At 35.6% G+C, this 12,384-nt stretch overlaps 1 protein-coding gene across 2 annotated transcripts in view; it reads right to left on the reverse strand.

The window, feature by feature from the left end:
• Positions 1–776: 776 nt before the first annotated feature.
• Positions 777–12,384, reverse strand: part of LOC150091800 (guanine nucleotide exchange factor DBS-like) — a 307,604-nt gene continuing 295,996 nt past the window's right edge. For both annotated transcript variants that reach the window (XM_090385772.1, XM_090385768.1), the window contains 2 exons: positions 3,567–3,792; positions 777–1,034 (listed from right to left, as the gene is read on the reverse strand). In XM_090385772.1, coding sequence (XP_090241898.1) covers positions 946–1,034; positions 3,567–3,792 — 315 coding nt within the window. In that variant the 3' untranslated portion in view covers positions 777–945. The remainder of the gene's footprint in view (positions 1,035–3,566; positions 3,793–12,384) is intronic.

Genomic DNA, 12,384 nt, shown 5'->3' on the forward strand with positions numbered 1-12,384 from the left:
ACATTATGCAAAACTGTACATTTGGGACTGATACACAGTGTATATCAAAATACTTAAAGTTTTTTTGTTATTTTTATTGTGCTTGAAAGTTTGTACTATCTAAATTAACAATAACAGGATCATTATAAAGTCAGAGCAATAACTATTTTAGAGTAAAAAAATTACTGCAACAAAGCAAAAAAGGCCATTGTGGTAAGAAAATCATGGGGTCATACCTCCCCTTCAGTTTGATGTATCAAATTTCTAACCATAGGACATTACATCTCTCCATCTACTGTTAAAAAGTCTCTCTCAAAACACTATACATGGTTAAATATCAGAACTTCCATTCTACCTGGATAGAATTTCTTAATACTATGTGAGCAAAGAGTTCCACTTAACAAGTGTACTTGTTCGGAAGTTACTTCAATATAAGCACAAGATTTCTTCACTTGTGGGTGGGGAGGGTAAAAGTATGAACAAAGATCACAAAATTTCTTTATAAGGCCAATAACAAATCTGACATTTGCCTGCTTCAAAATTAATATTGATAATACACCACAGCATATCTCATTTTTACTTTTGAATTTAAAATGTATATAAACTCTGAATTTATAAAAGGGCAGAGATTCAAGTTCTTAAGTTTTCAGGGGAAGTATTTAACTACTTCTAACTTCCAAAAATTAAATAAATATATTAATAACAAAAAAAAGAAAAAGAAAAGTCTTATTTTACTAATGTTCAGCTCTTTAAGCCTCTTCCACTAGACATATGTCACATAAATGTTAGCACAAGTCAAAATGATTGCTCCATTTTAATTCCCTAAAAATGCACTTTCACCTGACTAGAAAATGTCAAATTTTCAAGATTCTCTCTCTTTCACACTGAAGAACTAACATACTTGGACCAGCAATAGTATGTATTAGAGAAAAGTAAAGTATAATGTTTAATTATACAGTATCGATGCTACAGTTGTCCAGCGGTTCCCTCAAGACTAGTGCTGCTGGCAACACTGGATCTGCTGGCTGTGTGCCTTAAGCTGCCACTTGCAGAATCTGGAAAGCAAAAAAATAAAAATAAAATTTATTTGTCTAAAAATTTCAAAAGCGTGTATTACTGAATTAGCTATTTATGAACTGCCAAAAAAAACTGGTAAAATTTATACATTTATAGAAACAAAAGGATCTTGTTTTATAAGTATCTTAGTAACATGCAGGCATTAGGAGAGAAAGGAGTGTGAAGATAATAATAAACAATGCAGACCAAAACAAATGTAAAAAATGTGATGCAATGCTCCTTATCATAGAAAATTTCAGTACTCATTGCAAAATTAAGATATTCACATCCTACTATAGTATATAATACATTACTGAACTACAATATACAGAGTTGTAAATTGAAAAAGGTACAGTTCTCTCTTACTTTTAGGTTTTAGGGAATTTGGCAAAATTCTGTCTAATCCAGGAGTTTTTTTTGTCATCTGTTTCATCTTAAAATATTACTGTAAATTTAACAGATTTTTGCAAAGAAAAGAAAAAGCCCATGTAATGGGCTTTTTTTTTCCCCCCCAGTCTGCACTTTGAGCTGTGTAAAAAAATAAAATAACATAAAATATTTTTTGTGTCACAGTATACCAGTAATATTTTTAGACTGAACTGATGATGGAAAACAACTTTTTAATGGGCAAAAGCAGTTGATTAGACAAAGGTTTGAAGTTAGAAAGCACAATGAAAACAATAATATTTAGTCTATTCTAATTTGAACAGCTTAGCATAAACATGACAAGAAAGTTCTAGATGATAAATATAAAACTAAAGAAAGATAAAGCTGATTATCACCATTAAATTACAACACCCTATATAAGTACAACACTTGTCATAATTAAAGAGTTGTGCAACTCTTTAATTATGATAACTATAATGTGGGAGAAAAAACACATTTTAAAATTCCTAACTGCATAGTAATTTAATAATAATACATTACTGAACTATGATATACAGAGTTGTAAATTGATGTTAACTTAAAAATACCATTTAATACAAGAATTCATTTTAAGCTATCATAAAAAAGCTAAAATATTCTAAAAAGTTCTCTAAACTTTAAAATTCTACATTACTCTTTTCCTTTAGCATTAGCATGGATTAAATTCAAACTGATTATTAGCACCAGCAAAATTATGTATGGAACTAAGCTTATGTAGCACCACCAAAAAAAAAAAAAAAGGGGGGGGGGGGGTAGTAACCATCACCTTCCCTCAACTTTGTTTACTCTTTTTTTTTTTCTTTTGGAGTATTTATCTAATCCCTCCTTAAATTTAAATAACCTGCCAACTTCCATAAGAATAGGTGAGAGTTTATTTGAAAGTCTTTCTCTCTGACTAAAGGAGAATTCAGGCACCTACTCTGCAATATCTCTTCCCAATTCAAATTTATGTCCCCTTGTGTGTCATGGGACTAAGTAAACTTCCCTCAGCATTTAGTTTACTCAAAATTTCAAGGCCTTAAAATGCCTTGGTCAGATAACTCGACAAATACCTGGTTTCCAAATACTGTAGCTTGTAAAACTCAAATCTCCCTTGATAAGAATACCGCTTTGTGCCCTTATCCCATCTCATCACTCTCCTTTGTATCCTTGCTAACAGGTTCACATCTTTCCTAAAATGGGATTTCCAATTCTGTAATGTAATATTCAAGATGCAACTTAACCATTTTATATAATGGAATTATAATCTCTTCTAGCAAAATCCCTATAAATCATTCAAACTCCATGAGCTGTCCTAGCAGCCTATCCATACTCTTCACAAAAAAGTATAGCCACAGAAAAGTCAGATAACAAGTATGCTTAGTGGTGTGTGCTATCAATAATATGCTGAGTTACATAAAATTTTAGTGAATTTCAGCTGTAAAATTTTTTACAGCTGAAAGCTTGAAGTACTGTTGATTATCTATTAAGATTCTTAGCAAAGCTTATTATCTTAGTACTCGCCTCTAGATCCATATTGGTTAGGGTTAAATTTACATAAAGGAAAGTAAAAGTTTAATTATATTAATAGATTAGTTAATTTAAAAACATGTCTCTAGGAAGAGGGAGTGCACCACCTTTTTCCTGGTTGTCATTTATAAAATTATATGAAGAATTTTTAACACATGAATCTTCTTCATATAATTTGGTAAAATATAAAGTGTAAAAAAACTTTTAATTGTTGACATCATTAAAATTTTTTTTAAAAATCTCATTTAATAAATACTGAAATCTATTAATAAAAGATAAAGCATTGGTATACTTCAGAAAAAATTCCAAGGGGGGGGGGGGGGGGCGAGCACCTGACAGATGCCACAATCACTTTTGCTGTGATTCAGGGCACAATCAGTACTAGGTTAAAACTGGAAACTAATGGCATTTTAATTTAGCCAATTTTCTTATCCCCACTCATGTTATAGAATTTCATTTCGACAGGCACGTTTAGTTTTAATTACTCCTCCCCCCTTCAAAACCCATCCAATTTAAACAGAGTTTAAAGTCAGTATGACAGATACTTAGACAACACATTTAAAAAAATAAATATATATATAAAAAAAAAAACATACCTTGACTACTGACTGATGGTGATGAACGTGAATTTCTCTTTGTAGAAGGGTGAGGCCCTAGATATGATGCTGGAACCCATCCTTCACACCCTGTATCTAGCACCCTTACATACCACCAGCCTGCACAACCAACTTTCTCCACATCTATCACCTGCCCTTCTCTCAGACAAACTTCACATACATCAACTCTCTCATAATCTCCAAGAGCTATATATCGTCCTCTCACCTGAATTTGAAAAAAAAAATATGAATGATAAACTAATATTTTCTATGAAGCTCTGGCAATAACTTAAAAAAAAAAAAAAAAAAAAAAATATTTTTATTATAATAGAGGATATCCCAGGCTGCAGTGCAGCATTTTACTCGCATATAATACTTGTTCTATTCATTCCAGAGTAGGAATAAAGAGAGCAAGTTTACTTTAACAGACATTTTCACATAAGATGATTCTGGTTTAGCTATAAGATAGCAGTTGAAGGGCAATCTCCCACATGCAAGTAACATGACATGAAAGTATAAGAAAGAACACATCTTTACATGAATTAATACAAGATATTTACTGGATGGTGGATGCTGATCAATAAATACTTTGAAGAACAACATCCTTCATACAATAAATATCTTGCATTAAATGTGAATGTTCTTGAGCATGTCATTTTCGGTTTATTTCTGTAAACCCTTTTCTTGAAAAAACTTGAATAGAAAAAAATACTGTGCTGACAGATCAGGCAGGAGACTGCTAGGCATTATAAAAAAACCATGATATGGCACAGTTTAAAAACATTTCTTGAAGCATTAAGGCACTGCCATTGTTTCACTTACAGACTGTCATGAAACACTGATTTTTTCACCAAACATCCTGAAGTCTTTGATAAAGTTCAAGTTGTGAGCTGTAGGAACTCATCAACTTAAAGAAATGAAAGAAAAGAAAAAAGTCAAGTTACAATAATTATTTTTTAAACTGCATGTATTTCGAAGTTAATTAGTTCTGATGTCATATTCATATAAATATGAACAAGATATCAGAATAACATTGAAATTCTCAGGAGCATGCAAATCATACGGGCTATAAAAGTATGCATTACAAACACCAGTCATTTCTATCTAATGCAGTATAGAATGCATCTGATATGTTTTCTTTTGCTGTAAAATGCAGACAGATGTTTGGAAAATTTGGAGCAGTGGAGGGATACTGGCAGGATGATGATGGAACAATCAAAAATCGAGTTTGCCAATGTTTAATGTATCGAGAGTGGTAATTTCAAGCTTATGGCAACCACACTGGGAGAGGTAACTGAAAAGCAAGTTCAATGTAAGCCAAAGTTACGCCATGTCAGGGTGTAACTTTGTCAAGGTGTAACCATGTCAGGGTGCTCTAAATAGAGATATGACATAAGAAGATGACAGCCAGAAGGCTGTCTTCAGCTCACAGCAGCAATGGGAACAACAGCTTCACATATTTAATATATGAAAAACTATATGGCTTAGTTAATATTTGCAAAATCACTTGAAATATTCAGTCAACTTATTTTTGCAGCCAGCAGAATTTAACTGCATGAATATCACAATGGTCTATGTACTCGCAATGAAGCAAACTCCTATACCAAGGGGTTTCTTAGGTATTGCACTAATTTCAAAAAAATGGTATTGCCAAAAGGCCAGGCTGCCATTTGTTTAAAACATAAGATACTGCAATGACAACCATAAGATTCAAAACTTTAAATTTTAATTTCACTTCTGACTGCAAAAGCTTGCACTTCTATTACATTATACAAGATGTGGCTATTACATAATGAGGCTGTTAATAAAATAAATATAATGAAATATTTCGTACCTTATAAGTTATGTCCTTCAAAATACAGTAGATTCCAGTTATTTGGGACACATTGGGACTAGTGCATCTTGGCCCGATTAAGCGGCTGCCCCAATTATCCGAAGTTTAACGTAAAGAGTTAAAAATACAATGGACCTCCGCTTTACAATTGGTTCACTGTACAATAAAACCATGTTACTATGGACTCACCATAGTAAAGTACCGTTCACTATACGATGTGTAGTAAGCGACGGTTATTGTGATCACGTTTGTGAATTGAATTTTAATTCTATTAAACAGTGATTCTAATTAGCGAAAATAGGAAGAATATTATCCACAGGCTATAAAAGTAAAGATATATTAAGCACAAATTTACCCTTTATTACCTTACCAATTAAAAAATTAAATGATACATGAAAATTGGAAAAATATACTTGATAATCTGAATAATTAATACGTACTGTAATACGTACATACTAACTAGTTGACATTTCTGTTCACTGACATTTGTGGGTGGTGGTTAAAATTTAAAACAGTAAAAAGATAAGCAATCAATAACAAAGAACACAGCACACACAAATTGCAAGTAACACGATACGCACAAGTGAGAATGGAGTAACAAGTTATGAAGCTTTAAAAATAGGAATGGAAAGAAGATTCTGAAAATTAATTTTTTTATATGATTGAAGATTTCATGGAAGTGTAAACACATTTCACCATAATAACCCACAGAATTCCAGCTGTCGGTATTATTGCAAATTCAATAAGATCGAGTTTACTATCTGTTTATGATAGATTGCACTAACAAAAAAGCCCAATAAACAGGTGACTGCTAATTGTTTTTAATGTTTTATGGTTATGACCTCCAGAAATCCGACCGTACCACGTGGTATGGTTACAGACAATCGTAGGGTAATCTCCAGTGCTGTGGTCTCCTGCCCCAATTAAACGGCATGTTGTCCCAATTAAGTGAAGTAAATCCTGGCTATTTTCTTGATTGGGTTCTGTTTTTTAAGATTTGCCCCAAATAAACGGCTGCCCCGATTAACCGGTGGCCCAAATAACTGGAATCCACTGTAATTGCATTGGGCTAGCACACACTGTTCCATATGTTTCTTCCAAGCACAGAAACATTTCTGATAGTCATCTTCTATAAGCCCTTTTAATACTTCAATAGTTTTTTTCTGAATGTCTTCAATGGTCTGAAAATGGGTTCTCTTAAGCACAGTCTGTCCCCAATATACGTAAGAGATACGTTCCAGGACTTCTTACGTAAGTCGATTTTTACATAACTCGGGAATGACTAATAAAATATTGTTACTATATCCCTGATATGCCAAAATTACAAAAAAAAAAAAAAAACACAACCCACATAATATTCTCAGAAGAATGATGAAAAATAGTTATGTACCATACCAATTAAAAACTTTATCTGGGGGGATAGCGATGAAGTAGCCGGACTAACAAATAAAAACAGAAAACAACGAATGTTATTGTATTGTAAAAACTGATGCATTTCGTATGCCATATAGGATTTATAAAGGCTACTAAGAGAATCAAAACCAAAGTGTACATATTTAAGAAAATTGGTTTAAACCACATAATGAATCAAAGTCTATACACTTCATGTGATGAAATGAAGGTAACTTAAAATGAACCTGAAGCATTAATAAGACACATTAATCATAGGGTGTTGCAGGCTGAGTAGACGTCATGGGGCCAGTAAGTGATATGAACTCTTCAATCTTCATCTGTTTTGTATGCTTTTTTTCCCCTTCTTCATAAATTTCACAATAAGCCTTATTATCCTTGAACTTTTCTTTCTATTTTCAAGAAACGTTTGGTGTTTTTATCCATTCCATCAAACACTTCCACCAAAAACATTGAGCAGAGTCCTTCCTCAATTTTACAAAATGCTTCCACCATTTCCTTTAATTTGAACTGCTTCTTGGGTTGCTCCCATTCCTCAAGATTTGGCTCTCCCTCGCTCCTCAACTCTTTGCATGTTCAACTGGGCTAGGTCTTCTGTTGCTAAATCTTCATCTCGTTCAATCACAAGCTTGTCTATATCTTTGCCCTCCAGGACCAGCTGCAACTCCTGAGCTAAATTTAGTTTTTTGGTAACAGAAGACATCAGCTCATCTTTGTTGAAGCCTTCGTTGTTAAGCTCGGAATGTTTTAGAAGTTTTTTCCAAACTCCACTCATACAAGTTGTCGTCACATCATTCCAGGCTCTTGAAATGTGTATTCCATCAAGGATATTAAAATGTCATCAAAAATTGCCGCAGATCTATCTTCCCTTGCTCAGTTGCATTTACAGCCTCAGAAAATGTTATCCGTATGTAATAAGCTTTGAATGCCTGGATAACTCCCTGATCCATTGGTTATCAAAGCCATTGTATTTGGAGGGAAGTATAAAACCTTAACACTGTTAGGCGCCTCCGTAGCCAGGTGGAAAGGAGCAACAGTGCGTAGCACACGCTTCTTGATTAGACCGGGGACACACTAAATACGGTCAATCTGCTAACCCACACTGGACGAGTGTGGCAGATGGTTCATTTCCCTCAACATGAATCGTTGAGGAGGCTTCCATCCTACAGTAGATTTTATAATGGCTGCAGTTTTTTTTTACCTTTGTTACCCTGTTTATGGCAGCTTTAAACCCAAACATAGACTTTTCAATAGAAATACACTGAATTATGACCACCCCTACGAAAACTGAATGTGACTCGTTGACCACGTGAGGTATGAGCGTGTGCAGGTAGTTGACCTACATAGCATAGATAAGATGTTGGTGGTTCAGTAGGCAGTAAAATTCCGAATGGGTATGCTCTTCGCAGATGACTTCTGCATATGGGGAGAGAGCAGGGAACAAGTGCAACGGCAAGTTGATATATGGGCTAGTATAGTCAATGAATTTCAACTGCTTTTCAGTCAGGAGAAGAGTGAAGTAATGGTTCTAAAGAGGAGTGGCGAGCTTGACAGATACATTACAATGGAAGGGAAACAGCTAAAAATGGTTAACAACTTCAAGTATCTAGGAACCACCATTACAAAGACTGGAGTAATAGATGAAGAAATAAGTAGAAGGATACAAGCGGGTGGGAATTTCTATGGGCAGACAAGAGATGTGATCTGGAACAGGAACATACCACTGAAGTGTAAAAAGGCTATATATATCAGGCCTATTACGTACCAATTCTGACATATGCATCTGAAACTGGGACTATGAGGAAAAAGGATGAAAGCAGAATTCAGGGGGCAGAAATGAGATTTTTTGAGGAGCATAGATGGAAAGACAAGACGCAACAAAATCTAGAATGATGTGATTAGGGAGAGAATTCAGGTTGAAAAACTCCAGAATAGGGTTGAAAAGTCCCGTTTGAAATGGTTTGGATATGTCAAGAGGATGAAGGAGAGGCATTTGCCAAGGAGGTTTGATTTACAATTAAGGGGCAAAAGACCAAGGGGAAGACCAAGAATGAGATGGTAGGACACGATAAAGACCGATGTCATTAAGAGAGGAAATTGGAGTGAAATCAATGTTGGAGAGAAGTACACGAACAGGGCATGGTGGCGAGGCTTCATATGTCACCCCGTGGAATAGCGGAACGATAACAGATAATGATGATGATATGGGTAAAAGGAAGGATTTATTGGACTTTGATAAAGGCCAGATTGTGGATGCTCGACAAGCTGGTGCCTCGATTTCCCAAACGGCTGAACTGGTGGGGTTGTTCAAGAGCCGCTGTAGTTAAAGTGTATAAGGACTGGCATCAAAATGGTCAAACGACCTGACAGCAAAACTGCAAAGGTCAGCGAAACACTGATGTTAGAGGTGAGTGCCAGGTCTGACAACTCATATAGGCGAACAGGCACAGCGCTGTTGAAGAGTTGACTACCCAAAACAACATGGGCCAACCTGGAACAATATCTGGCATGACCATGCATCGCATGCTCGCACATATGGGCTATACCAGCAGGCAACCCCTACAGCATCCTCTCCTAACCAAGGTTCATCAGCATAAAAGACTTGCAAAGAGCATGCAAGTTGGACGTTAGAAGACTGGAAGGAGGTGTGCTGATCGGATGAGTCACATTATTTACTCCACACCGTGGAGAGTCATGTACAGATTTGGCATCAACAACTCTTGATTCATCATGCATGGTATAAAAAGTGCAGGCTGGTGGAGGTGGTTGTGTGGTGTGGGGCACGTTTCACTGGCAGGAACTTGGACCCCTGGTGCATATGGAACAACTTATCAGTGGTCTCCACTATCGTCAACTGCTTGCTGACTGTGTACACCCCGCTACGCTACACTTTTTTCCCGAATGGCGATGGTGTCTTCCAAGATGACAATGTGCCGAGCCATCGTGCACTTGTTGTGCAGGAATGGTTTGAGGCACACAGTTTTGACTTCCAGCATATTGATTGGCTTCCGAACTCCACCGATATCGATCCCACAGAGCACTTGTGGGACACTATGGAAAGGCATATCAGGCGTCTGGATACACCAATCACCTCCATACCTGCATTGCTGACCGCATCTTGGTTGGCCCTACCTCCCAAATGCTTCTGACATCTTGTTGAATCAATGCCACGTCGGATCCTGCTGTACTGAGGGCAAAAGGAGGACCTATGAAGTATTAGGTAGGTGGTCATAATTCAATGACCACTCAGTGTATGTCCTACTAGGTATTTTTTTTTTCCAAGAAAGGCTAGTCTCATCCACATTAAATATTTGTTGCAGCAAATAACTACCACTTCTTATAATCTCATCCAATTCGTCCTTGAATTTTTCGACAGCCTCACCATCTGCGCTTGCTGCTTCATCACTTATGGCAATGTTGTGATATCCACTTCTCTTACAGATGCTATCAAACCAACTATGACTTGCAAAAATAGTGGTTTCAGTATCATCACTCGTCTTCTTAAGATCCTCAAAAATGGCACGAGCTTTTGCTTGGATGAGATGGAGGCTTAAGAGGATGCGTTTTTGGATCTGGTGTTCCATCCACACAATAAGTAACTTTTCCATCTCACTTATTAGTTCCATTCCAGCCTTGGTTATTATAGTTGCTTCATTGGTGCTGATCCCTTCACTGCTTCACGTATTCTGCCTTTGTCCTTTATTACTGTGTTTGCTGTTGATACTGACAAATCTAAATTCCGCACAATACTTGTTAATGTTTGACCATTTTCATACATCCTTACTATTTTAATTGTTTGATCCAAATTGATTGCTTTCCTTTTCTTGGTAGATTTACTAGTACTGCTGTCACTTATTCTCTTAGGTGGCACTGTGATAATGGTCAAAATAAAATTTTCTGTAAAGAACTTCACAGGGTTAAGTTACAAGAAATGCTGTCACGCTTTACGAGATGTGAATGGAGCACGCGTTACACGATGATAGTTTGATGTGAAGTCATTGAAAATGGCAGGATAACATGAATTTCCAACTTCACCACAATAACCTGACGTGTAACAAATATTGCAAACAAAAGCTCCCACTTTGCTCTCAAACAAAACTGAACTGACTCTACAATCCAGAAAGAAAGAGTGTAGAAACGAAGGGCTAGAGTATAATTCTCCGAAAAAATAGCTGATGGGACACAGTCCACGTGGCTTGAATATTGTGGGGGTTTCTCTGAAGTGCTTCGACGAAGTTCACCTGTCTTAAACACATGTTGAATGTTTCTTCAGAATTTTTAAAGCAGAAAATGAAATGTTAACTCTAGTTATTTACCTAGATTCTATTTATGCTACAGATTACTATCCAACATAGTTTGTATGGGAATGAAAGTAAAAATTTATACTTATTGTTCCTTCATCCGACTTCGCTCTTAAAAATTATACAGAAAGTATCTTTATGACTTCACCAAAAAAATTTATGTAAGTCCAAAGTTCCATAACTCGGGTACTAACTGTACTTAATTTAAGTTTAGAAAAGAGAAATAGGTCTTGCAAGTAGAGTGCATATTCACACATCCAGCGATTTGTTTTTTGCCAGGAACTAAAGAATAGAGAGAACACTGTGCTAGCCCATTGTCTTGATGGAGCATCCAATTATCCTTCAAAAATTCAGATCTTTTCCTTTAAATTTTTTCATGCAGCCCCGTCAGAACTTCAGTGTAGTATGTTTGAGTGACAGTCTGATTTGGTGGGACGTACTCAGACATAATAATTTGTTTAATATCAAAGAAAACAAGAAACATGGTTTTCATTTTTAATTTTGACATTCTTGCTTTTTTCTGGTCTGGGGGATTGTTTTGTCTTACATTGCATTGACTGTCTTTTGATTTCTGGGTTGTACTGGAACCAACTTTCGTTGCAAGTAATTACAGTACTCAAAGTCTGTTATCTTCTTTAATTTGTTTTTCAAAACATCTTCACAAACTTGGAGTATTCTCATTCTTTGATCTTCATCCAAAATTTCTGGCACCATCTTGGCACACACGTTCCCCATGCCTAACTTTAAAATCTGTCTAGCTATTTCCTTGTCCACACTGAGTTCTTCTGATGCAACCATCCTAATGCTTAAATTACAATTACTTCTAATCAATGTCCTTACCTAGTCCACGTTTTTATCAGTTTTCATGGATTCTGGACAGCTTGGTTGTTCATAGCTTTCCACATTTTAAAAATCTAAATTTATAATTTTAAAAATCATAATTTTTAAAATCTTTTATTCCATTAAACATGTAAGCTATTGATATATTATCTGCCCCATAATATAGGAAAGGAAATTCTTACTGGCTGACATAATTCTTACTGTGTGTGCCACTTGATTGTTTAGTTCTCATAGCTGTTATCCCATAGCTGAACAGATATTTTGGAGTGGCTGACTTTTGCGAATATAATCTATATATTATGAAAATGTGGTTGAAATCAATTTTCTGTTTGATGGGAAGAATTGAGTGGTTAGATTGTTGAGATTTTGATATTTGAATAGTTAGTAGCTATTGGTAGATTGGCATCAAAAAACTCGCTAAGCATTTTCTTTT

The sequence above is a fragment of the Mastigoproctus giganteus genome, chromosome 1 (assembly GCF_048544385.1).
Source record: "Mastigoproctus giganteus isolate SK-2022 chromosome 1, ASM4854438v1, whole genome shotgun sequence".
NCBI classification, from domain to species: Eukaryota; Metazoa; Arthropoda; class Arachnida; order Uropygi; family Thelyphonidae; genus Mastigoproctus; species Mastigoproctus giganteus.